Source organism: Manis pentadactyla, chromosome Y (genome assembly GCF_030020395.1).
Source record: "Manis pentadactyla isolate mManPen7 chromosome Y, mManPen7.hap1, whole genome shotgun sequence".
In the NCBI taxonomy this organism is placed as follows: Eukaryota; Metazoa; Chordata; class Mammalia; order Pholidota; family Manidae; genus Manis; species Manis pentadactyla.
This window is the reverse complement of record NC_080039.1, coordinates 36,091,545-36,116,719: the sequence shown is the minus strand read 5'-3', so window position 1 is coordinate 36,116,719 and position 25,175 is coordinate 36,091,545. Positions and strand designations below refer to the sequence as shown.

The window sequence follows — 25,175 nt, the reverse complement described above, 5'->3', positions numbered from 1 at the left end:
CTCCTGAAACCTGCTGGGCCCAGATGCCCTCTAACACGTCTGGGATTCAGTGGCCCTGCAGCCCCTCACAGCCCTGGGTACTTCCTCCCTGCACTTGGGCCGTCAGCTGCCCGACACACACGTTCTATGTGATAAGAACACCCACCCTCCACAAACCGAAGAGGCTGTCCAGGGACGGCAGATGGGACAGAGCATCTGGGCAGCAGGAAAGGGGGTGCAGCCCTGTGATGGCCTGTGGGTGGGGCACGAGACACAAGCCGGCAGGGCCCTGCTCCTACGATGTACCCACCACCCATGGTGGTGGTGCTGGTAATTCCTAACAAAGCCCTCCCTCCCTCCCAGGAGCCACCCAACTGTTAGCCCACAGGTGGTCCTGCTGTCCACAGAGGAACCAGGGCTTTCCTGAACCATGCGAAGCACGTCTCCCCGAATGGTACCATTAACACTTGAAGCTCATACGGGGTGGAAGTCACTGTCCAGTGCAAGGCAGACTGACTGAGAAAAGCAGCCCTGTCCAGTGGCTGGCGTTTTATCAGGTGACCCGCTACCTGCACAAGGCTCTCACAGAGTGACTGGCACAGCCTGCCGCTCCAGAAGTCATGGGGCCTTTCTACCCCAGCCCACACTTTACAGGAAGTGGTCAGGGATCCCCGTGCAGCCTGGGTGGGGCCCATCCTCTGTTATGCACAGAACACTGGCCAAGGCTGCAAGATGCTCCAGCCTGGGCGGGCACACACCCACTTCGCAGTGGATGCCTTCTGGCCAGACTAGCACAGACGTGGACCACCTAGCTGCCTGCAGCTTTGAGCTCCTCGGCAGGAACTCGGGCCAGTGTTAATGCCCCCGTGGTGGGTGGCCAGGCTAGATCTATGCAGCTGCTGGAGGGCCACCTAACGCTAGTTCCCCAGCCGGGGTGCCCAGACTTTGCTAGGCCCTGTCGACCCACCCTGCTGCTCCATGTGCCCACCCCTGCACGGCCGCTCAGGTCAGGCACACGACAACTCTGTCCTGTTTTTATTCTGCAGCAGAATGCCCGACATAGAACATAATTGCAAATATTTGGCTGTGCAAAAGAGGATAGTGCTTAAGTACAAACGGGAGACATGATTTCTTTAAATAAATACTTAAACACACTGGGTCCCACCAGCACCTGGACTGTAGGTTCTGTAGCGCAGCTGCCTCAGCTGTGGACCCATGGAGACGGCATGATACGTCCCCCAAAATCAATGCATGGAATCGGGGAGGCAATGGTCGCTTTCACAATGAGCCCGTCCCACAGCCTCCCCTCCCCACCCCACTCAGGGGCTGGCCGGGACAGGACACTGGAATTTCTCAAAGGTCAATGGTCCATTAAGAGTTAAATGTTCTACGCGGTGCCCGGGGCTCCTGAGGCAGGCGGACGCCTAGATGACCTTCTTCAGCTCGTCGTACAGGACCAGCACAAAGGCACCCCCCATGCCCCGGAGCACGTTGGACCACGCACCCTTGAAGAAGGCTTTGCCTCCTTCGTCCTTCAAGATCTTCCGCCAGCAGTCGACAGTGCCCTTGTACATGATGTCGGCTGCAGGGGGAGAGGGCGGGTCACTGGGAAGTTCTCCGGAACATGCATGAAGCCACCCACGGGAGAGGCGGCAGACAATGACCCCCCAACTGCCACCACCTGGATAACCTAGAGCTTCCACGCAGTAGGGAAACCGAGTCTGGACACCACCACCTAGGCTCAGGGCGCTGCTGGGGCCCTTAGTGGGACAGAGACTTCACGCAGGACTGAAGCCCAGTCTGCAGAGCCCACGTTTGGTCAGTGCAGGACCCCTACAGCAGACAAGGTCAAGGTCAGGCAGGCACCCCAACAGGGCCAGGAGACAGGAGTGACACTTGGGGAGGATTCCTGTCACCGGCCAGGTCCCCACGAAGCCAGCCTACTCATGGACACGATGTCCAAAATCTTTCTGGGAAGCGCCTCATATGATGGCCCCACTCGTCCTACGGGCTGGGCCAGAAGACCACTCGAGGTGCTGCTGGGTACCCCTAGACCCCGGTAAACAGCCAAGACCAGGTACCTCCTTTGCGCCCCGACTGCATCATCATTCGCCTCCGCACGGTGTCGAAGGGGTAGGAGACGACGCCGGCCACAGCGGTCACGGTCTGCGCAATCATCCAGCTCACCACGATGTGGGTGTTCTTGGGGTCGGGGAGCATGCCTGTGGGGCACCACAGCGTGAGGCCCCAGCACCCCAACCACAGATCCCAGCACCAGGCGACCTTGCAGGCCAAGAGGGCTCAGGCTGGGGCCCCAGAGTGGCCTCTGTGGAGCAGGGGAGGAACGAGCCTTGCGAAGGGGGCACTGCAGAGGGAACCTGCCGTGCTCGAGAGGCAAAAGCCCGCCCTTTGTGCTCAAATGAACCTTTGTGCTCATTTGCAGGAGCTGAACTCAGTCCCCCCGAATTCACACTAAAGCTCCCACCCTCAAAACAACTAGAGACTGTATTTGTAAACGTCTTTAAAGAACTGATTTAGACAAAATAAGGTCATACCATGGGCCCTGATCCCACAGGACTGGTGTCATTATAGGAAGAAGAGATCAGAAGAGAAACATGCAGAGAGACGACCGCATGAGGACACAGGGAGAAGATGGTCCACGTGCCAGAAGGGAGGCTCAGCCCTGCCCACACCAGGTCTTCGGAGTCCAGCCTCCAGTATGGGGGACATAACGTCTCTCTTTTAAGCTGCCCGGTCTGGGCTACTTGTTCTGGCAGCCCCAGGAGAAGGCTTACCTTTGGCCGTGTCGTACACGCCGAAGTAGGCTGCCCGGTAAATGATGATACCCTGCACAGACACGTTGAAGCCCTGGTACAGGCCCCGGATGCCGTCGGACTTGGTGATCTTGACCAGGCAGTCGCCCAAGCCTTTGAACTCCCGCTCCGTGGCCGATTTGCCCACGTCCGCCGCCAGGCGGGTTCGGGCGAAATCCAGGGGGTAGACGAAGCAGAGAGAGGTGGCTCCCGCCGCCCCACCAGAGGCCAGATTGCCAGCAAAATACCGCCAGAACTGCGTGTGCTTGTCCACGCCCCCCAGGAAGATCTGCTTGTACTTATCCTTGAAGGCGAAGTTGAGGGCTTGCGTGGGGAAGTAGCGGATGACGTTGGCCAGGTTGCCCCTCCAGAAGGACAGCACGCCCTGCTCCTTGGGGATGCGCACGATGCAGTCTACGATGCCCTTGTACTGCTTGTCCGCCGCGATCTGCTTGCTGGCATGTTGCACCTGGAGGGCAGGTGAAAAGGGTCACGCGGGGCCCTGGGCCAAATACCGACAGGCGGCTATGAGGTGTGTCTTTGCACACCGCGATCGTGCACGTGACCTTGGGAGCGTCCCATGAGCTCGCGCCTCCAAAAACCTGTTTTCACAGGTGGTGACTGTGCTGCTTCCAGCGCTGCAAACGACGGCCAGGCAACAGTGTTGCCATTGGCGTCGTAATCGTAACGATTTCACGACTTGCGAGAGCGGTTTATTCTGCCTTGGAGCCGCACTGTCCAGTGAAGAGGGGGGAACACCCGTGTCCAGTAAAAGGGATTACCAGGGCCCCAGTGACCCGCTCAGGGTGGGGTACGTTCAGGCGGCCCCCACGAGCGCCTGCGCCAAAAGACCCCCAGCACCGGGTCCAGCGCGCACGCGCGCATGTCACGGCCCCGCCCCTGGGCATGCAGCTGCGACCACGTGACGGGAGCGGGCCGCCCCCGGAAGCGAGCGGGAGCCGGACAAAGCGGCGCGGCCTCTCACTTCCGGCGCCCACCCGCTGGTCCGGTGCGCACGGCTGGCACAGCCTGCTGCCCCTCCCGCTCTCCCGGCCCCGCCGCAGCCCCCGGCCCGCGCAGGCGCCCCACCTGCAGAAGCAGCTTGACCCGCTCGATCGGGGCCACGGCCGTCTTGGAGATGGCGGCGGCAATGCCTCCGGCCAGGAAGTCCTTGGCGAAGGAGATGGCCTGCTCCGTCATGGTGGGGGGGCGGGCGGTGCAGCGGGCGCACAGCGGAGTGCAGTGGAGGCGCGGAGAGCTGGAGACGGGCGCCGCTAGCTCAGCCCTGTCACCGCCGGGACCGAAAGGACGGGGCGCGCAGCGCGCAGCCGCTAAAGCGCCGACGCCACGCCCCTCGCCCCCGCCTGCCGCGCCCATTGGCTGAGCCGTGCGCCTGCGCCCCTCCCCTTCCCGCGAGCCGCGCCCCCGCGGGATGCCGGCATCCGCGCCTCGCCCCGCCGCGCCCTCCCGCGGGCCGCGCCTATTGGTTGTGCCGCACCCCGACGACCTGCCCCTTCCGGCGCGCCATGCCCCGAGGCATGTCGGGAACCGGGCCCCGCCCATGCGCCTTGCGGGCCGGTTATCGGTGGCAGCGGTGACCTTGTGAAGGTCGTGTCTAGGCCTGGGCGGGTGCAGCGGGGGGCGGCGGCGGCGGCGGCGGGGGATGGCTGTGCGGCAGAACCCGGAGCCCACATCGCTGACCCCGCCCCTGTGACACCTCCACCCTTTGGACACCCGGCTCCCGTCCGTTCGCGGGCTCAGCTCGAAGCAGGAGGCCATGCCGACCCCTCCCTGACCTTCGACCCCCAGGCGCCGACCCCCCCCACCCCCGCTCGTGGGACACACGCCTGTCGGCCCGCGTGGGCCGCACCGGCGCCCGGGCCTTGACCCCGTGACGGCAGCGCTCGCCCACCCGCACATTTCCTCGCCCTGCCCGCCCAGTCTCGGGTTCTCCCGTCCCGCCGGCCTCGGCCTGGTGGTCTGCCGGTCCCCGAGGGGGCGGTAGGAGCGTGCGGCCCTCCGCGGTCACACCTGCGCTCACATGTACGCACACCTACACACGCTGCTACATGCTACACATGGTGGAGCACACGCACACTGGCATACATGCATGTATGCTCATGCACACGCGTACACGCACACTTGTGCTCATGCATACCTGCAGGCATGCGTGCACGCACGCAAGTACATGCACATACGTGGGCGCGCACATACCTACACGTTCATACCCCCCCACAGGAGGACATGCCTGGAAGGGAGGCACCTGAGGTGGTGTAGTTCTGAAAATGCTTTTGTATGGAATTATAACCAAACGCCCCGGGGTCTAAGTGTATCAGTGGGTGAATTTTCCCAACAGAATAGCGGGTAGACGCAGCACTTTGTCACGAAAGCCCCTCAGAGGCAGCCCAGAAGCAGGCGTTTTTATTTCCCTCCCTCCTAGGTTCTTACCTCCTGCTCCTACTGTACCTTTCTCTTTCCTCTTTTCTGTCTGCTCCCCCTTCTTTTTTGGGGAGTTCCAGTATCCCCACTAGCAGGTGGAGTCCCTGGCGACGGATGAATGCCGGGCAGTGGAGCCCCCACAACAGTGCGGACGCCCTGAGCCTGCGATTGCTTCAGATCCCAACCCCGACCCGTGTCCTTGTAAATGCCTTCCTGGGTTGGACTGACCTGCAGGGAGGGGTGGTAAGGGCACTGGGCCTGAAGCTGCACGGAATGGGAGCGGCCCAGAGACCACAGGATGACAGGGTCTGGTCCTGCTAGGATTGCAGGGAGGACCAGGGAGGTTCTGGCACCTTCTGGAGGCTTCCCCAGGATGATGGTGGGACGGAGTGTCCCTGGTGGCCCAGCCGACTTATTAGCTGCAGCCATGGGGCTCTGCAGTAGAGGCCACAGGGGTGGGGACTTAGAAAAGCACCTCATCTGGCTGGCTGTTAATGGGATGTGCCTGTCTGGGCTTGGAGGGCCCCAGAGGACAATTTTTGCTGCCCAGTGGGCCGGCCCAGACAGGCGCTGAAACTGCTCACTGAGGATCCAGCTGCCCAGCTCTGGGGCCCCGCGTTTCTGGTTTACAGCCTGTGCCACGGGATAGGCCGTTCCCCACACACCAGTGGGGGCAGCGGACCTCCAAGGGATCCGCTCCCTTCCCCAAGCACAGGACGCCCCACGCTGTCTGCTCGGTCCTATGGGCATCCCGAGGGCCCCTGGCCACCCAGGGCCAGCACACAGGCTGTGTTCCAGGAGGCCTCTGAAATGGAGGAAGCACGCACGAGCCTCTTTCTCATGGCCAAGTGGAGTTCGAGTGTTTTCCGGATGAAGTACACACGTGGGTGTTAAGCTCACACTTGATTGTTCCTTGTGTCAGGTGTGTGCAGGGCACACAGCCCCCATGCTCACCAGGGCTGACCTGAGAGGGCAGCAGGGCCTGACACCTGGAAGTGGGAAAGGAGGGTCCAGATAGACGGCACACCTGGCTGGAAATGGAGAAACAGGTGGGCTGCCTGGGGAAGGCGAGGAGGGCGTGTCCCCCGAGGGGTTCAGAGCCAAGGCCTCGGGGGGGGGGGGGGGGGGGGCCGCGACCCATTCCTCAGCCCGCAGCACCCTGAGATTTAATACAGCCGCCTGCTCGGTGTTGGCGTGCAAGCTACTGCCAGACGCTGGCTTTCTGCCCCCGGGGTACTGTACCTGCCCGGTATTCCTAATAAATGAATAAACTTCCTCTGATTTTTTTACGACAAAAACGTCCCAGCAGACACAGGACAGCTAGAGATCTGAGGACTCCTGGGCTTTGATGCATTATCTGGCTGTGACTTTCAAACCTGGGTGCCCCCTGGGTGGGGACTCAGTTTTCCTGACACTCGTGGGCGTGGGAACTCAGCCCCGCCTGGGGCCCCTGCCCACTGGGCTCACGGTGGTTGGGGGAAAGGGGATTGAGTTCCTCCAGGGTGTATGAGCTAGTGCCTCTGTTAGAAGCATGGTTACTTCTAACAGACCTGGTGTCCTTAGACAGCTCTGGACACCACGGTGGGCCAGAGAGCAGGTGTGCAATGTGCTGGGAACCCAGGTCATTTGTCACCAGGCATGTCTTGGCTTCCTACTCACTCTCCCAGCCTGCCTGGAACAGAAAAGGTGCCCTGCACGGACCTGCCTGCCCTCCTGGGACAGGAAGGAAGCTGGCGAGTGGCCCAAGGTGACCTGATCGGTGTCACCCCAGCTCAGCTGGCCGGGTTCACACCGGATATGGCCCAGCTGGCAGGACACCCGCAGCCCAGGGCAAGGGGACGGGCAGGCAGAGGAAGGGACCTGGGTCAGGCGGTGCTCCGGCCCACTGCTGCTGCTCCCCTGCAGCCCATGCAGGGATGGGGGCAGTCAGGCCTGGTGCCCTCATCTTTGTTCTCCCAGAGGGAGCTGGGGGCACCCCACTGGACGGCACAGCCCTTGCGACCACTTTAATTTCCTTCCTCCTCTATCGCGGCCTCTCACGGACACACAGTTTGTGACTTCTTTAAAAAAAAACGGTGGAGTCCCTCCAAAATGATATGCTTGTGTCTTACATGTATAATTGTATGATAAATAAATATAACCATTACTCTTAAGTATATATAGGAATATACTGGTGCAACCATATGTGAAACATACACAACAGATGCACTGTATTTAGGCCAAAGAGAACAGACACATCACGGAAAGTCGAGGTACGTCTCATGGGCCCTGGGGGATGCAAGCTACCACACGCAGTGTGATCGTCCCTGGGCTGGAAGGGCCCTGCTTCCCTGTACTGCCCGTGTGTGTGTGTGTGTGTGTGTGTGTGTGTGTGTAAGCTACCATGCGCAGTGTGATCGTCCCTGGTGTGTGTGTGTGTGTGTGTGCAAGCTACCACACGCAGTGTGATCGTCTCTGGGCTGGAAGGGCCCTGCTTCCCTATGGGGACAAGGAGGGAAGCGGCACCTTGGGGTAGAGCCTGGACAGCCACCTGGGGGCGGCCCCAGACTCCCTCGCCACCGTGCTTGGCTGGTGTGCAGGCTCAGGGGCCTCCACTTGGGGACCCCACAAACGGACTCACACAAGTGGCTCACGCCTTCTTTAATCTGTTCGCGGACACCACACACTGGCTGCAGCTCTCCTGGGAATGCCTTCCCCGGTGGTCACCGTGTGGGAGCAGGTGGCCCGGTGGCCTCCTGGGGGCCTCTCGACACCGCTCGTGTGCCCAGGACCACGAGCAGCGTGTCCCCTGCCTGCGCGGCCCGCACGTCCCTGAAGCCGTGCTGCTCCAGCAGGCCTCGGTACTGGACCAGGCTCCGCGGTCCGCCCTCGCCCTGCGCCAGCATGCTCAGGGCCTGCAGTGGGCCCCGCCGGGCGCCCCGTGCCGCCCCTGGGACCGAATCGTCCAGCACCACGTCAGCCACCAGGAGGCCACCGCCTGAGGGAGAGGCAGAAGGAGCTGCAGTCGCACCCGAGGTGCAGCGGGGTCCCCGGGTCACAGCCAGCTCCAAGGGGCAGGGCGCTGAGGACAGTGCCCACCAGCCTGGGAAGGGGAGGGACAGTGGACGGAGGGAGCAGGAAACTGAGAAGTGGGGAGACAGAGTGGTCACAGAACCTGCCTGGGAGGAGCCTGGACCCAGCACCTGGACCCAGCTTGGGGTGCCTGGACCCAACATGGGGTAGCCTAGACCCAGCCTGGGGACACCTGGACATTTGTACGTACACCTAGACTCAGCTCAGGGGTGCCTGGACCTGCCTAGGCCGTCTGGCCTCCTGTGGGCAGCCATGAGCTGGTGCCACTGAGGAATTCACCACGTAGGCAAAGATCCAAGGAATCTGGTCATGGGGACAGAGCCACAGTGCCACCGCCGCAGACCCTGGACATCACCGCTGGCTCTAGGGGGCTGGGACAAGGACACTCAGGTGGCCCTCGAGTGCAGGCTGGGGCCCCTCTGCCATAAAGTTCAGAAAGTTGCCACCACTACCTGCAAATCAAGGGGCTGCTCAGGGAGATGTAACCCGAGGGCTGGGTGGGGCAATGGGCTCTTTGTAAAATTCACTCTTTTTTTTTTTTTTTAATGAAAAACTGCTTTTGTGTTTTACATCAGGAAACTCAGTGGCTGCTCTCACCTGGCTTGCAGCGGCTGGAGATATGGCTCAGCAACTGATGGACTCGGTCGTCGGGCCAGGCGTGCAGGATTCTGGACAGAATGTAGAGATCTGCTGCCGGAAGGCTGTCTTTGAAGAAGTCACCTGGTGTGATGACAAAATGCATTACATCCATCAGGGACATAAGAACTGGTCCACCTTACGGGAAGGCGGATGTGCCACTCTTCAGAATGGCCGAAATAGAGAGATGCTACTTATGCTGTGGGGAACCATGTCCCCAAAATATTCAAGTCCACCCAGTACCTGAGAATGGGACCTTGTTTCTGAGCAGGGTCTTTGCAGCTGTGATGAACGTGAAGGATCTGAGATGAGATCCTCCTAGGTGAGTGCGGGCCTAAATCCCGTGACAGATGTTCTTAAAAGGGACAGAAGAGGAGCAGAGACACAGATACACAGAGGCCATGTGGAGACAGAGGTAGAGATTGGAGGGACCCAGCCACATGCCCAGGGATGCTTGTAGCCCCCAGAAGGCAGAAGAGGCAGGAAGGAGTGTCCCCTGGAGCCTGTGGAGGGAGCGTGGCCCTGCCCTGCCTGGACCTCAGAGCCCCGCCTGGGCCTCAGACATCTGCTCTGCAGAGCTAGGGGAGGGTAACTCCAGTTACATGAATGCCCCTGTTCACAGGGATTTGTTACGGCTGCCCACGTGCGCCTGTGGACACACAAACCTTCCCAGCTTTTCACCCGTCTCCCTGCCTCATTCCACAAAGGATGAGCTGCAGCTCCCACGTATGCACGCAAAACAAGACAGAAAAAAGTGTGTGTTGGAGTAGAGGGAACCCTGGGCAGGTAGAGGAAAACCGGGGCAATGTTTGCAGACAAGAGGCCCACGCTCGGGTCCTGGAGGGCTCCGGGGACCCCTAGGATGGCAGGTGGTTCCAGGGACCCCTAGGATGGCAGGCTGTCCTTTTTTTAGTGTTTTCTTTTCCTACACCCAGCAAACATGTACCAGAGCTTTCACGGTTCTCTCCTGGACTCAAAGCTTTAGGATGTTTCTTAGTGGGCTCGGGGCCGTGGTAACAGAGTCACATCCATTTCTGCGTCCTCACACAGTGCAGAGACAGACAGACAGAGAGGGAGAGATCTCTCGTGTCTCTCTTCTTTTTACAAGGCCGAGGTCGTATGTGATCAGGACCCACACTTAGGACCTCATTTCACCCTAAGCCTCTCCAGGTATATCACCCTGGTGGTGAGGGCTTCAGCATGTGAGTTTTGGGGCCACAGTTCAGCCCATAGCAGGACGACTGCCCTGCCCTTCTTTTTTTTTTTTTTGAATGCAAAAGTGGCTCTTTTATTAATTTAAGTGGTAGATGTAACTTGCAAGATGATTCAGTACTTATGTTCCCTGAGTTTTCTCACTTATGCATTCAATTTTGTTTGTTTCTCTGTAAAGGTTTTGCTCTACACAGAGGGTGGGGCTTCAGTCCTTGGCTGCCAGGGTGCTGTTCAGCTCCTCTCTCTTCCTCTTGGCATGGAAGTGGGTTCCCACCCTTTTTGGGGATGAGTTTGAGGGTTTGCTTGTCCCTGGAGACCTCGAGGAGCTCTGTGGCACACTGCTCATACGGGGTGAAGCTGCACACACGTCTCGGATCACGGCCTGCACGAACATAGCTGCGGTGGCGGCTGTGCCCTGGCTTGCGCACAGCCTTGGTCACCTTGTGGCCCTTGCTGAGGCCCAGGCCATGGGGTAGTGCGGAGCCATGGACTGCCCTTCTTTTTAAGCAGAAGTATCAAGGGGTCCTGGGGAAGTGCTGAGCCCAGTAACCAATGGGTTACAGGATGTTAAGAGCCTCCTTCCAATCCGTTGCGCATTCAGGGCTGCCTCCTAGAAGGTCCTCCTTGGGTCTAACCTCAGACCGTCTTGGTGTAGCTCATGGACGTCCACAATGCTGCCCTTCACCACACCCCATCCCCACCGACTCTCTCGCCCTGACCAGTTCCTACGCTGCTAACCTCATGCCCCGTCCATGTGACTTGTGATTTGCTCCTGCATGTGCAAACAGACATGTACCCACAGACATCATGCACAGGAAACCACACAGAGCAAACACACACACACACATACACACACACACACACACACACACACACACACACACACACACACACTGTATCAGAGGAAAATAAGGCTGGCACGCACACACACACACACACACGCGCGCGCGCGCGCACACACACACACACACACACACACACACACAACACACACACACACACACACACACTGTATCAGAGGAAAATAAGGCTGGCACGCACACACACACACACACACACACACACACACACTGTATCAGAGGAAAATAAGGCTGGCACGCACACACACACACACACACACACACACACACGCGCGCGCGCGCACACACACACACACACACACACACACACACACACACAACACACACACACACACACACACACACACTGTATCAGAGGAAAATAAGGCCAGCCAGGCAATGACCCAAGGCAAAGAGAGGAGCTTTACCTTTCACAAAGCTGACCCGTTCTGCCTGTTGGCCGTCGGGTTGAAAACATGCCACATGCTCGATGACCTCCGGGAGGTCGAACACGGTCACCGTCAGACGTGGGTACTCCTGGGTGAGCTCGTGGGCGAGGGCGCCTGTGCAGCCTGCAAGAATGCAAACAGACTTTGCGACCTGACCCTTCCGGCACTTACGAAACCCTTAGAGAGCCTCCACAGGAAAATTAGGCAAAACCAAAACACCGTTTGAGAACATGGACTGCAGCCTGCAGTGTGAAATGCAGCCAGCTGGTGGCAGAGACTTTTGGTGTCTCACACAAGCCTTGGGGCCTCCTAAGGCCAAGACCTCCAGAGTGGACTGACGCAGGGCTGGTGGGTCCACACTCACAGGGGGATCCCTAGAGAGCCTCTGTGGGGGGCCACACTCTTCCTTCCCCTTTCTGAATATAGACATGATGGCTGGTGCCAGTGCAGCAACTCTGGGCCACCAGGAGGAAGGGGGTGTGGAGAATGGGGACATATGAGCTGACAGCATGCGAGTCCCCGGGTATCCCGACCTGCTACACCCTTTGAGCAGGCGTCTGTTCCTCCCCTGTCTGCTGTCCTGGAATAAGCCTGGGTTGGGATGGGGTGGAGGATACGTGAGGCATAATGAGACCTGATGAATCGGGGGCAGACGGGCTCCATGGTTCTCTCCCCTCCCCAGCAACCACAAGGAAGGGGAGGGGTCCTTGGCTATCCCCAGGACCTCGCAGCATTCGGTGTTACCTGCCTAAGCATGGTATCCACCGTGGCCAAATTTAGGTCCTTAGCTGATTGGTAAACACAGAAACCTGCTTTACAAGTCTTAGTAGCCAGTAAGGTATCTGACCAAATACCAGGAAGGGCACACACAGACTCGTTAGCACCTGCTCTCAGCAGGGGTGAGCGCACCTCCCAGGTCGCAGGCGGAGGTGAAGGCAGACAGGTCCAAAGCTGTGGCCACCTGGCGTGCGGTCAGCTTGGCGAGGCCATGCATGGCCTGCATGAACTGCAGCTGCATATCCTTGGCCTGGCAGCGGAGGTCCTAAAGGACAACAGTCTGAGCTGGCGGGTGCATGGCCCGGCGTGCCCTGTGTTGGCTGCTGGGCATGGCTCCTGGGCTGGTGCACTAGGGCAGAGCCGGGCTGGCGGGGGCATGGGGCAGGGCTGCTTGGCACGGCTCTGTGGGCTGGGGCTATGCCGGGGGCAGCGCCACTGCAGTCCGCCCAGCTGACAGACGCTAGCGCTCAGAGCCCGATTTTTAGTTTCCTGGGATTTCCACCCTAGAGGCTCTCGTCTGCCCACAAAGGATGTCACTGGAGAAAAACCAGGAGATGAGCTCCCCTACGGCTAGCACTATGGAGACCCAGGACTCCTCGCCCAAGTCCCCCACTGTGCAGCGCAGGAGGACTGGGGTCCCCAGGTCTGGGGAGGCAGTTACCAGGAAGGCCTGCAGGGGACAGCTTGGGGCCCCATTCTCCAGGTTCCCAGGGCAGGATCACTGTGGGGACAAGGGCAGGGGGCCGGGGAGCAACCAGAAGGTGTCCCACCACGTGCCCATTACACACGGGAATATTCCTCAGCCCCCAAAAGGAGGGAATCCCTGAAACACGCACAGCGTGGACGGTCTTGAACCCACGGTGCTCGGGAGAGAGACGCAGGCACACAGGGACACACGGGGTGGGATCCGCTCATAGGAAATGTCCAGAACAGGCAGGTGCACAGACAGACGTGGATTCATGGCTGCTGGGCAGGGAGTGGTGGGGAGGCCTGCTCCTGGGGACAGGGTTTCCTTTGGGGGGTGGAATGTTCTGGAACCAGATGGGGTGGCTGCATGACACGGTGAACATTCACTTTAAAGTGGTTACAACAGGAAGTTTTACATCCTGTGAATTTTACCCCAATAAAATAAACATATAAGGACAATTAAGGAAAAACAAGTCCTGGGGAGAAGCCAGTGTGTGGAGAGAGTGTGTGCTGCATGGGGCCTGGATCTGCACGACAGCTCAGGGCATGTGCCGTGCCCTTGGGTTGGGGCAGGAGGGAATAATTGGCCAGCAGGGGTGCAGATCTGGGATCCTGGATGCGGGTCTGGGCTCACCGGGGTTTGTGGCTGCAGGCACCACCCGCCTGCTGGGTTCGTGGGGCCTGGTGCCCCCAGGCCGCTTGCCTCTGCAACACTGTTCCAAGCAGGCCCCTCTGGGTGAGTGCCAGGACCTGCATTCCCCTCCCAATCCTTTCCCACTAGATGGCTGGGGCCCCTGTCCTCCCAGGCCTGGGCGTCTGACGTGCTCCAGGGCACCTCACTGGGAGTGGGGTGCCCAGCAGCCTTGCACGCCACCCCCCGCCCCAGAAGATTCCAGGGAGGAAGGTGCACAGGGCTGGCGGGAGACGAGGCAGGGGCAGTTTGAAAACCATGGGCTGAGCCGAGCAGGTCTGTTCGGTTTGACAGCACGGAGGGAAGCCACTGTGTCCAGCACACCCGAGTCCCTTCCTGTGACAATTCTCCTTCTGGGTGGAACCCACCCTGACCCTCACAAGGTTGCCGGAGCTGTGGCCGCCAGACACCCCCGCGCCATCCCCCACCAACCCTCCTGCTCACACTGCCTTCCCATCAGGATCCCCAGAGCCAAGAAGGCAAACGTTTGCTCAGGGCTTTCCTACGAGGTTCCGGTTAGCCCACGGGGCAACCATGGGGCCCGTACCCCTGGATTCTTCAGCATGACACAGGTGGGGTGCCCAGGAATATCTCAGCTCGCCCTACCTGACACGGGTCTCCCGCCTTCTCCCCAGAAGCCCTGTGGTTCTGGGCGGCTCCCTCCCGGACGGCGAACTCCAGGTGTGTGAAGAGATTCCAGGCGTGGCTGTCATTGCGCATGACGAAGCCGTGCAGAGAATATTCACCGTGTGACACCAGGTGGAGGTCTGCCACCTCTGTGTTACTGTACCCTGCAAGGATGGTGCAACGCATCAGCTCCCAGCGGGGACGTGCAGGCAGGCCCCACAACTGGCCTTACCGAACATAAGCATCGTCTATCTGATGGGGGCAAAGTGGGCACTCGGGGGCAGCTCAGCAGGGTGATGGTTCACAAGAGGCCCAGGTGTCCCCCCAAACAGGCTGATGGTCCCACGGGGGCGATTCCCCCATGGCTCTACAATAGCCACCTGGCCAGCCTACGGTCCCTCATCACTCCAGGCTAGATGTCAAGGTGGAGGTGTTTTATAAGACTCATCGGCATTTGCAATCAGCTGACGCTAAGTAAAGGAGATGCCCCTTGGGAATGCGGGTGGGCCTCATCCAACCAGCTGAAGGACTTCAAAGCAGAGGTGACATTTTCCTGAGGCACAGCGAATCCTGGCTCCAGACTACAGTGTCAGCATCTATGGGGCTTCCCGCCGGCTGGCCGGCCTGCCCTCTGGACTCCAGATGTGCCACCCCGTGGGTGGAGGGGCCAATTCCGTGTCCTGGCCGACCCATGAGGGCTCTGCTTCTCTGAAGAGCCCAACAGGCCCAGGGTCCTTCCCCTGCGCACCCGCCTCTCACACAAGCAGGCTGTCCAGAGGGTTCAACTGGGGCCCCGTGCAAGGCGTCTGCCAACACGCGTTATGAGAAGCTCGGAGGGTCCGCAGCTTAAGCTCGGAGGTGGCAGCCTCTTTCCACCTTTGGTTCTTTTTCAACAGAGGTTATTATTAAAATGAGCTGGATGGGCAGGGCCTTGTGCGCCTACGCTCCAAATCTCAAGCACAGACTCGCACACTTCTTGTACAAAGGGCAGCTTTGGGGGGCCTCCACCAGTACCCCACTTTCCCCCTTGTCCCAGAAAGGAAGCTGTCTCTCCTGCCTGGGGACTTCCGCCTCCTGCCTTTCAAGCTCAGGGACCACCCACAGACCACACAAGGGTTCTGTTTGGTTCAGCAGACACAGTTTCATCCATCCATCCATCCATGCATTTATCTCACCCATCATCCATCCATCCATCCGTCCATCCATCCGTATCTGTTATCTATCATCTACATCTACCTGCCGTATTTATCAACCTACATACCTGTCCATCCATCCATCTATATCTCCTGTCATCTGTCCGTCCATAACTATGAGCTACCATCTATCCATTCGTCTCCATCTATTACCTACGCATCTACCTACCTCTATCACCTATTCATCCACCCATTCACCCACCTGTATCTCCTGTCACCTACCTACCTACCCTTCTACCTCCCCAGCCAGCCAGCCCCTGTATCTCCTGTCAGCCATCTATGTGTCGTCAACTATTATCAATCCATATCTGTGTGTCTGTGTGTCTATGTATCCACCCATCTCATCTGAATAAATAAGTAAAAATGAACATCTGTGTGGTGCACACAGTATCTCCTATTGGTCTGTTTCTCTGGTGAACTGACCGATAAAGCCTTTTAACACCACAGCCCATAAGAAAGCTGTTCTCTTTCTTGTAACACATGCACACAACTGCCTGTGTTTCCTCTCTCCCATCCGCCCCTGCTTCTCACCTTCTGGGGAAAAGCCGTCCGAAGGCAGAGGGACGGACGGTCAGGTCCGCCCTGCCTCGGCTCAGAGGCCACCTTTACTCTACAACTCGCTTCCTTCCACCTGCCAAGATTTGGGCACGACACCTTGGAAGAAGACCCCTTACCTCTCTCCGTCTTCTGCAGTAGCCCCAGGGCCACACAGACATCCAGCAGCCGCCCGATTCCACACACAGACGTGTTGGTTTTGAGTGCAACATCCAGGGCCCCCAGGGGGGCTTCATCTTTCAACAAATCAAACACCTTCAACTTGCAAGCCGTGAACAGGGCCTGTCCGTTAGACACAAGTACAGGGAGACCTATTATAGGATGAATCAGATACTTTTCACTCCTGTTGGACTCCAAAGACGGAGATCAGAACTGTCACAGTGGAGTATGTAACTCACCTCGATCTGGGCAGTGGTCACGTGAGTGTACACGCGTGCCAAAAGTCAACAAGATGCAGGCAAGATTTGTGCATTTTACTCTAAGTACCTCAATTTTAAAAAAGTATTTAACTCATCAGTTGATCCTGCTTCTGCAGAGTTTAGTGGATTGAGGCTCTGGCTACAAGGTTTGCACAAGGTAAAAACATATCAATGAATGTCAAGCAGAAAAAGCATCCATGGGAGAAAAATCAGTGTGCCCCTGTTGGAGGCTGACCATGTCCTCCTGGGATGCTTGTGTAGCCTCAGCTTCTAGGACTTCAGAAAGGGACTGTGTTTGGACACAGAGGCCAGCAACCAGGGTACAGTGTGTCTAAGCTGCTCAAGATACATGCCCTCGGGGGACATGGGTAACCCTCCCTTGGTAGGTGGGCAGACGGATCAGTAGGTAGGTGGGTAGAGAGACAGGCAGACAGATGATACAGATTGATGACAGACAGACAGAGATAGACAGATCGATGATAGATACATAGATAGATGATAGATACATGATGGAAGATGGTTAAGCAACCTGGAACCACAGCAGAGCCCAGTCCTGTGATGTGTGGTCCCTGCAGAGTGGTTTTAACCATTTGTATATAAATCAGAGATGCTCTGGCACAGTCCAGTATGACCTCCCTTTTCCCTACCCACTATACATCCTCCTCCAGGCAAAGAGATGACGGGGAGGTGGCTGGGGTGGAGTATGGCAAGGGGCGGCCCCCAGTCCAACAGCCTGAGCCCCCGCCCGGCATGCCCACCTCCCCAGGTGAGCGCTGACATCACCCTGCAGAGCCGTGGCAGGGGAGATGGCCACCTAGCTTCCCCACGTTCCCAGGAGCCCGGAGCGGCTGGAAGGTGGCCTCACAGGGAGGAGCCAGAGATGATGGGAGCCAGCTAGGCAGGTGCACAGGAGCACAAGGGGCTGAGGCCCACCTGACCGTGGCAGACACGGCAGAGGCTGCCTGAATGGGCTTCTGTCCCAGATGCTGTCCGGTCGGGCCTGGGCACTTCTCAGAAGCATCCGTGAGCAGCTGAACCACATGTCCACTAGGAGGGCCATCGGAGCTGCAGCCGTGGGCACAGGCTGGTGCCCACATGCCTGGCAGAGCCTCTGGCTGGGGCAGTGTCTGGGATCCCAAGGCCACAGTCACTGACCCTGTCTGCCCTCCAGGCTGCTGCTGACCCAGTGCCATAGTCCGCCTGCCACCTGGCCAGCTGGGCCATGGGGCACCTAAGGCTGCCACCAGCTAGTGATCTGGCCTTCCTCCCAGGGCTGTGGCAAGGCCTTCCAGGACCATACGGTGGCCCCATGCTGGGGTCACAGGGGCACTGCTCACTCTCTACCCCGAGACCTGCTCCAGCCAGGCACAGAACACAGTCCCTGCGGCCCCGAGCACCTGCCTCGCACACCAGCACTTCAGCCCAGGGAACTGGGGCTCAGGCACCTGCCCCCCGTCTTCCTGGAAGTCACTATCTCTGTGTCAAGCCATTGAACAAAGGCACAATTATCAGCCGGGCGCATCTGGGGCTGAACAGTGGCCCCATAAAGATATGCCTATGTCCTGGGAACGGGGCCTTATTTGAAAACAGGGTCTCTGCAGATGGGATTAAGGGGAAGATCTGAGATGAGGTGGTCCTGGATGAGGGTGGCCCTAAGTCTAATGGCAGGTGTCCTCATAAGAAACAGAAGAGGAGAGACAGGGACACAGAGGGGAAGCCACGTGGAGATGGAGGCTGAGACGGGGACACGGCCACAGGCTCAGGGCCGCCTGGAGCCCCCAGAGGCTGGAAGAGGCAGGAAGGAGCCTCCCCGGGGCCTGTGGAGGGAGCGCAGCCCTGCCCTGCCCTGCTTGGACCTCAGACATGTGGTCTCCAGACCTGGAGAAGATGACTCCTGTGGGTTAAGCCCGCAGTTTGGGGTCACCTGTGACAGCCGCCCCTGGACATTTGCACAGGTACCTTTGAAGCTTTGAAGCCGTCTATCAGTTCTAGAAGCTCGGTCGGGAAGGGTGGCGGGCTCTCGGCCGTCCTGTCATGATTCGCCTCCTGTCTGCCCCGAGCGTGGGCTGCATCGCCACCACCCTCATCCGAGCCGCCACCTTCCGTGTCACTCAGGTTCTCGAAGCTGTCCACAGCCGGGATGGAGTCGTGCTTGGTCCGCTGGACGTCCTCGTGGCGGGGTGGGTAGTACAGCTCTACCAGCTTCTTGCAGAAGTGGTTCAGGGGGAAGCCAACGACGTTCAGGAAGTCTCCACGGACGCACTCCACCAGCATGCCGCCCAGGGCCTGGATCCCATAGCCGCCAGCTTTGTCCCTGGGTCCGGCGAGGAGGGCCGGAGAGAAGAGACTGGGTTACAGGAGGAACTGACGTCCCCGGGGTCAGAAGGCCCGTGGCGGGTGCTGCCATCCCAGCAGACACCCACCCAGCCGACTTCACCCTGGGCAGCCGCACACTAGGGAGATGGGCTCCGGGTGAAAGCCCATCTGATGCTCCTGTCCCTACTGTGGGCAACCACAGGGTGCAGGGTGGCTGCAGGGGAAGCTGCCCTCCACGGCAGGCCTGGTGTGTGGTCTGTGGGTTGCAGTCAAGGCCCCAACCCCCGGGCTGGCCGCACCAGCCTGCAGGGCTGCATCCCTGGCCCCGGGGGGCCTCTGCTGAGACCTCCTTATGGAGGAATGAGGGGCCCTGAAGACCCTTCTGGCCAACGGGAAGTCCGGTCCCCTCCCACGAGACCCAAAGGCGAGTTTACAGGACTGAGCATGGCACGTGGGGTGCAGGCCCTGGGAGCAGCCATGGGCCGCCTGATCCTCTGTGGGCGGGTGGGGCTCAGGGCCACACCTCAGTGGAGACTCACATGGGCTCCCCGCTGTCGATGTATTCCCACAGGAGCTCCTCGGACAGCTCCGAGAACTTCACCATCGTCTCCTCGTGGAATTCCAAGATGCTCGTTTCGAGCTGGCCGTCTGCAAGGACAGAGCCCCCGGGTGGGGGTACGCAGCCTGGATCCCCACACTGGGGCCTCTGCACTTTGGGGAAGTGCGTCTGGGCTTTGCACGCAATTCAGATGTTAATCTTTCATGTGTGTGGGGGGGTGGACGTTCACTTTAGACAAGAAACAATAAAAGATAAGGAACTCGGCAAGCAGGAGAAACACAGGCCCCGAGAAAACAGGGACTCAGGTCTGCTTCTGGGAATGAACTTCTGGTATCAGCTGGAGGCCTGTGGGGCTGGGAAAGCTCTGAGCACCACACAGCGGCCATGCCTAGTGGTCCCCTGAGAGACTCCATCGCTCCAGCTGTCCTGGGGTGAGTGGGGTCCCTAAAACTCATGTGGAAGTGGGGCCTGGGAACAGCGCCTTATTTGGAAGTATGGTCTTTGCAAGTGGGGTCCAGTATAGGATATGAGATGAGGAGTCCTGGATGAGGGTGGCATAAATGCAATGACAGATGTCCTCATAAGGGACAGAAGAGGGGAGACACAGACACAGAGAAGCCATGTAGAGATGGAGGCAGAGATGGGAGTGAGCCGGCCGCACACCCAGGGCCGCCTGGAGCCCCTAGAAGCTGGAAGAGGCAGGAAGGAGCCTCCCCTGGGGCCTGTGGAGGGAGCACTGCCCTGCCCCCTCCTGGACCTCAGACGTCTGGTCTCCAGAGCTGGGGGAGGATAATTCCTGTGGTTTAAGCTTCCTACCGTGTGGTCCTTTGTTACGGCCGCCCCAAGACACTCACACCATAGCCAGTGTTAGAGGGTCTGGTTCCCAGGAGAGACAGGAAAGAAGAGCAGAGACGGGGGTGGGTGGAGGCACCATTTCTGACTCCAGCACGTGCTCCATCCCCAAGGGCTCCAGGCTGAAGTCCAAGAGGGACCCAGAGGGCAGAGCAGATAAGCTGTGGCTGCTAAGCCCACTGCAGGGAAGCAATCAGGGAGCCCTGGGGCCAGGGAACACCAGCATCACGTGGGCCCCGCTCCTCCGCTTCTCAGGGCCTAAGGTGTGCGACATCCCTGCAGGTTGCACGGGGCGGGTACTACACGTGGCGCGCAGTGAACCCTGAGGCTGGCACGCGGGGTCCCGACGTCCCAGGCAGGACGGGAGGGCTGGGCTCGTGTGGGAACATGCCCAAGCAGCCCCCGAGGGCCCAGGTCACTGGGAAGGCCCTGTGCTCCCAGGGTGGCCAGGCCACGTACCTCTGCTGGAGCAGTGCACGATGGCCACACCCGTGAACACGCTATGCTCCTTCCCATTCAACCTGCAAGACACAAACAGCGTGGTGCTGTTCACACGGGTGGGAAGAGGGCTGTTTGCTGTCTCCCGGTGGGGTTGAGGGAGGCGGCCACCCACAGGACACTGACCACCTCTCTGTCGGGAGCAGAAGTCCCTGGGCAGTGGCGGTTGGACGGAGGCAGGCCTGCAGGGACAGTGCTGAGAAGGTGAGGGGGCACGGAGGGAGCAGTGAATGCAAGGAAGTCCCAGACGCTGGCTCTGGCCTCCCGTGGCATGTGCCCGGCGGACCTGCCCACCTGCATCGGAGGCACAGTGCTCCCCGGGAGATGACGCGGCACCCACCTGGACAGCATGCTGTAGGCGTCCTGCTTGTCCACCGGCTTCTCCAGGATCAGCCCCCCGACCGTCTGCAGGAGAAGCGGGCAGGGACAGGGCCGTGCCCCCAGGCCACGTCTGTGAATGCGCCCTGCCATCCCATAAAACACAGCCCTTGAAACAGTTCAGGGCATTTGGTGCATTCACGACGTAGGGCCACCACCTGCTCTGTCCAGGTCCTGACTGTTCTCGTGCCCCTGTAACTGTCCCCATTTGCCAGCTTCGACCGCCTCTGTGGACGACCACGAGTCCACGTTCAGCCTGTGGGTCTGCCTGGTATGGGCACTGCTGTCCATGGGATCCCCGTGTCCTCATGGGGTCATCCCTCGGTGCATGTCTGTCCTCATCCCCTTATTACAAGGACACCACGGGATCCGGTTTCACCCTTCGACCTCCTTTACCTGGATCCCCTCTTTAAAGACCCCATGTCTAAGTACAGCCCCATCGTGAGGTCCTGGCTGAGGGCCTGAGCATGCGGACTGGGGGACCAAGCTCAGTCCCAGCACTGCAACTGCTCCATCATATGGTGCTTCTGTGTGTAATGCTTGGAGGAACTGGCACTGTTTGATTTTAGACTTCCATGTGCAGGTCCCCCACCACCACCGGGACCAGCGACAGACTGTCACCTGCACTTGGTACCATCAAGCCGGGCTGCATGGCATGAGCCGCAGGAAGATGGGGCCTGGAGTCGCCCCATCCGGCGTGTTCTGACCCTGGACTCTCTCAAGGTTCAAATGGGTGGTGCCTGGCCCAGGTATCGTGGTGGCCGCTCACCCCTCAAGGGCAGCATTCCCACGCTTTGCTCCCACTGTGGTAAGGACAGGCCTGTGTGACCGGTCATGGCAGAACGTAACTCACAGGGGCCAAAACCCTGTCATGGGTAGAACGGTGTCCCCCCAAAAGATACGCCTAGGTCCTAACCCCCTGCCCTGTAAATGGGATGCAATTTGGAAACAGGGCCTTTGAAGATGTACTAACATTAAGATGTGTTTGTACTGCAGTAGGGTGCACCCGCATCCTACAGGACTGGGGTGTCCTTACAGGAAGAGGAGATGAGGACACAGACGCGCACACATGGGGAGAAGGCCATGTAGGGGTGCAGGAAGAGATTGGATGGTGTGTCTCGCAGCCAAAGGGCTCCAGGTTTTTGCGGTGGCCCCCAGAAACTGGAAAGGGCAAGGGGACAGATTCTGTTGGCAGCCACCAGGAGCCAGCCCTGCGCACACCTTCATCGCCCTCACAAGCACACGCAAACCAAATGAGAGTGTAGAAAGGGGCCATGAGGGGTGACTCACCACGATCGTGTCTGCCCCTATGACAATATCAGGGGTCCGGAGGTCTTTCTGCAAGAAATCCATACTCAGCTTTAGAGGTGATGTTCCTACAGCCCCAGGGTGCCCACCCTGCAGGGGTCAGCACTGCGCAGGACTGTCGCCCGTAGGGTCTGTGTGGCCACTTCTGGGGACAACACCCCTCTGTGCTATCCTGAATTAAGGCCAAGCGTTGCTGGCCCGCTCGATGTAGTTAAAGAAAAGGTACTTTGGACAATAAAATAAATCCAAGTGGGAAATTCAGTCTTGAGCCAGACATACTCATCTAAAATCTGTACAGAACCTTAAAATTAGCTTTAAATACTAGCATTTCCATTACTGAAAATCGACTGACACTCATTCATATACCGATACTTAACAGAGCAGTGACTACCGTGTACTTACTGTATTATCTAGATTGAGACAGGATGTTATCTTGACACACCGTAACAGATAAGCTACGTTAATTCTCTGTCATGATACTGTTAGATTAATTACAGTACATTATATAATAACTGAGATAAGCTAATCTACTTTGTCACACATGCTATACTAATGCAATAGTATATTATATGGCAGCACCATTGTAATAGATAAGCCACATTAGCTGTATATCATAAACGACACAGTGTTGTATCAATTATAATAGTTCACTACAAAACAACACACAGCAATAAATAAGCTGTGGGCATCCTGTATCATCTATGATGCTCTTTTATTAATTGCAACAGCATGTTACACAGTAATATCATAGTAGATAAGCTACTGTTGACTGTATATTGTAAATGATGACTTAGGTATCATGTATTACATAGTAGCAGACAGTAACGGCTAACCTACATTAATACTGTATCATAAACGATGCCATTACATTAATTATAAGTTTGCTACAAAGTAACACACAGCCATAAGCAAGGCGTATTAGTTCTACATTATAAATGATGCTGTTATATTAATGGCAACAGTGTATTACACAGTAGCCCCGAGTCATAAAGTATATTAGCTACAGTGACACTGTTGCAGTAATTTTAATGGTGCCTCACATACCGACACAGCAATGGGCTCTCCGTGTATGTGGCATTTATTACATTATCACAGCGTGCCACATAGAAACCGTCAGCAATACCCAGCTGCATCAACTGCATCCTGTAAATGGTCCTTACTTATAACACGTACAGAGAAAACCTGAAAACACAGCAAGAGAACTTTGAAAAAGCAATAGCTCCTTGCCTCGTGCATCCTTCTGGCGACCTCCAGGGCCTTCTGCTTGGCTGTCTCGATGGCGTAGGCATAAGGGGTGGGGAACGAGGCTTTATGAAGCTTCTCTTTAAACCTGGAAGGAACCACCTCGAATCTGAGACCCTAGAACGGGAGGAAGGACGTCTTGAGGGTCCTGGGAAGACCCCAGGCTGTGGAGAAGCCCATGCACGATTCATGGGACATGGGGCCTCTCCCAGCTGAGGGCTCGGTCCCCACATCTATCTGCTCACTGGGCACCTCCGGGCCAGCTCCTCGTTGGTGAGGCGCAGGGGCCTGGCTGGGGCCGCGTAGCCCTGGCCGGAGGACCTGGGCTCATGCAGCTGCCAAGGACATGGCGGCCATCAGGGAAGCTGGACCAGGGTGCTCGGGCCTGTAGCTCCAGAGGCCAAAGGGCTTCCCGGTGTCCTTCACCCCCATGGACGTCAGGCAGCTGAATGTACACTGTCCACACAAAGTGCAGCAGAGTGGACACAAAGGACAGGGGTGAGAGGGGGAAATGTGGTTGCTGTACCGTGGCTCCCCCCGTGGACAGCTGGATGGTGCCTGCAGGGACTGGGCATGGACACTCAGGTGGGACAGCAAAGTGGGCCCTGGCCCAGAGGGTAACGTCCTGGTCTCCAGGGCACACGACTGGGCATCTGGCTGGCTCCAACCTGCCCTGTCCCCCCGCGTGAAGCCCCCTTGCCTGTACTTCCGGCACCCCCAGGGCCTCAGGACCGCCCTGTGAGCCCGGCCCCCTTCTGTCCCCAACCCCGCCGGCTCTCCTGGAGGTGCTAACCCTCCGTGCGTGACCCCCCATGATCCCACCCCCCGACCCTGGCTCTGTCCTTCCCCCACGACCGGCTCCTGGATGGTCAAGCTCAAGCACACACCCGGCCTTGGCCTGGCAGCCCTCGGGCCAACCAAGCCACAGGTCACCAAGCCCGGCCTCAAGACCCTGGTCCCGGGAACACAGGGCGCTCGTCTTCCTGCAGACTGCAGACCTGGGTCACTAGGGCCCTGGGTCAGTAGGCAGGGCCCAGACACCCCCTACCACAGTCCGTGGCCTCCAGGTCACAGAGAACCTTCCTTCCCTTGCCTCTGCAGACCCCCCGCCGCTGCTCACGGGCCCTGACCTACAGACCCCAGCCCTAGGCCTGCTGCAGAGACCCCCCGCCCCAACCTGGCCTGACTGCCCCCTCTCACCACCAGACCCGTCAGCAGGACCCACAGGCCCGGGGGTCGCAGTCAGTAGGTGCCCGGCACTGGGCCCCGCACAGGCCCCGCAGCCCCCGGCCCCACTAGGCCCCGCAGGCCGGAGCTCACCGCCTGGTTGAGGATCTCCCGGCGGCGCGGGGAGGCGCTGGCCAGCACCACGCGCTTGCGCAGCAGCTTCCCGATCACCGGGCACAGCACCATGGCGGCCGCGCACGCCCGTCCCGGCCCCGCGGCCCAGCGGCCCCAAGACTGCCAGTTCGCCCGCTCCCGGCGCCGCGGCCCGGAAAGCCCTGCTCCCCCGGCTCCGCCCCGCCCCGGCTCCGCCCCTCCCCGGCACAAGCCTGGCTCCGCCCCTCCGGCCCCGCCCGCCCCTCCCCGGCTCCGCCCCCGGCTCCGCCCCCAGCCCCCGGCACAAGCCTGGC

At 59.0% G+C, this 25,175-nt stretch overlaps 2 protein-coding genes across 4 annotated transcripts; both read right to left on the bottom strand.

The window, feature by feature from the left end:
* Positions 1–997: 997 nt before the first annotated feature.
* LOC118935944 (ADP/ATP translocase 3) lies at positions 998–4,108 on the bottom strand. Its single transcript, XM_036932610.2, has 4 exons — positions 3,882–4,108; positions 2,775–3,261; positions 2,061–2,201; positions 998–1,561 (listed from the first exon to the last, which is right to left on the bottom strand). Exons 1-4 carry the CDS (start codon positions 3,990–3,992, stop codon positions 1,404–1,406), a joined length of 897 nt encoding a protein of 298 aa, XP_036788505.1. The 5' UTR covers positions 3,993–4,108; the 3' UTR covers positions 998–1,403.
* A 3,748-nt stretch (positions 4,109–7,856) lies between these two features.
* LOC118935952 (probable bifunctional dTTP/UTP pyrophosphatase/methyltransferase protein) lies at positions 7,857–25,053 on the bottom strand. Of its 3 annotated transcripts, none has more exons than XM_057496221.1 (13): positions 24,862–25,053; positions 23,527–23,658; positions 22,282–22,329; positions 20,954–21,018; positions 20,575–20,636; positions 19,244–19,352; positions 18,348–18,702; positions 16,089–16,251; positions 14,201–14,385; positions 12,349–12,481; positions 11,419–11,562; positions 8,901–9,023; positions 7,857–8,208 (listed from the first exon to the last, which is right to left on the bottom strand). In XM_057496221.1, the coding sequence occupies exons 1-13, from the start codon at positions 24,952–24,954 to the stop codon at positions 7,934–7,936; spliced, it is 1,887 nt and encodes a 628-aa protein (XP_057352204.1). In that variant the 5' UTR covers positions 24,955–25,053; the 3' UTR covers positions 7,857–7,933. The 3 variants fall into 3 exon arrangements, 2 of the variants coding, with proteins under 2 accessions (XP_057352204.1, XP_057352205.1); XR_008995399.1 differs by having other exon boundaries at positions 8,126–8,208; positions 12,324–12,481; XM_057496222.1 differs by lacking the exons at positions 23,527–23,658; positions 24,862–25,053 and having other exon boundaries at positions 20,954–21,077; positions 22,282–22,310.
* Positions 25,054–25,175: the final 122 nt, after the last annotated feature.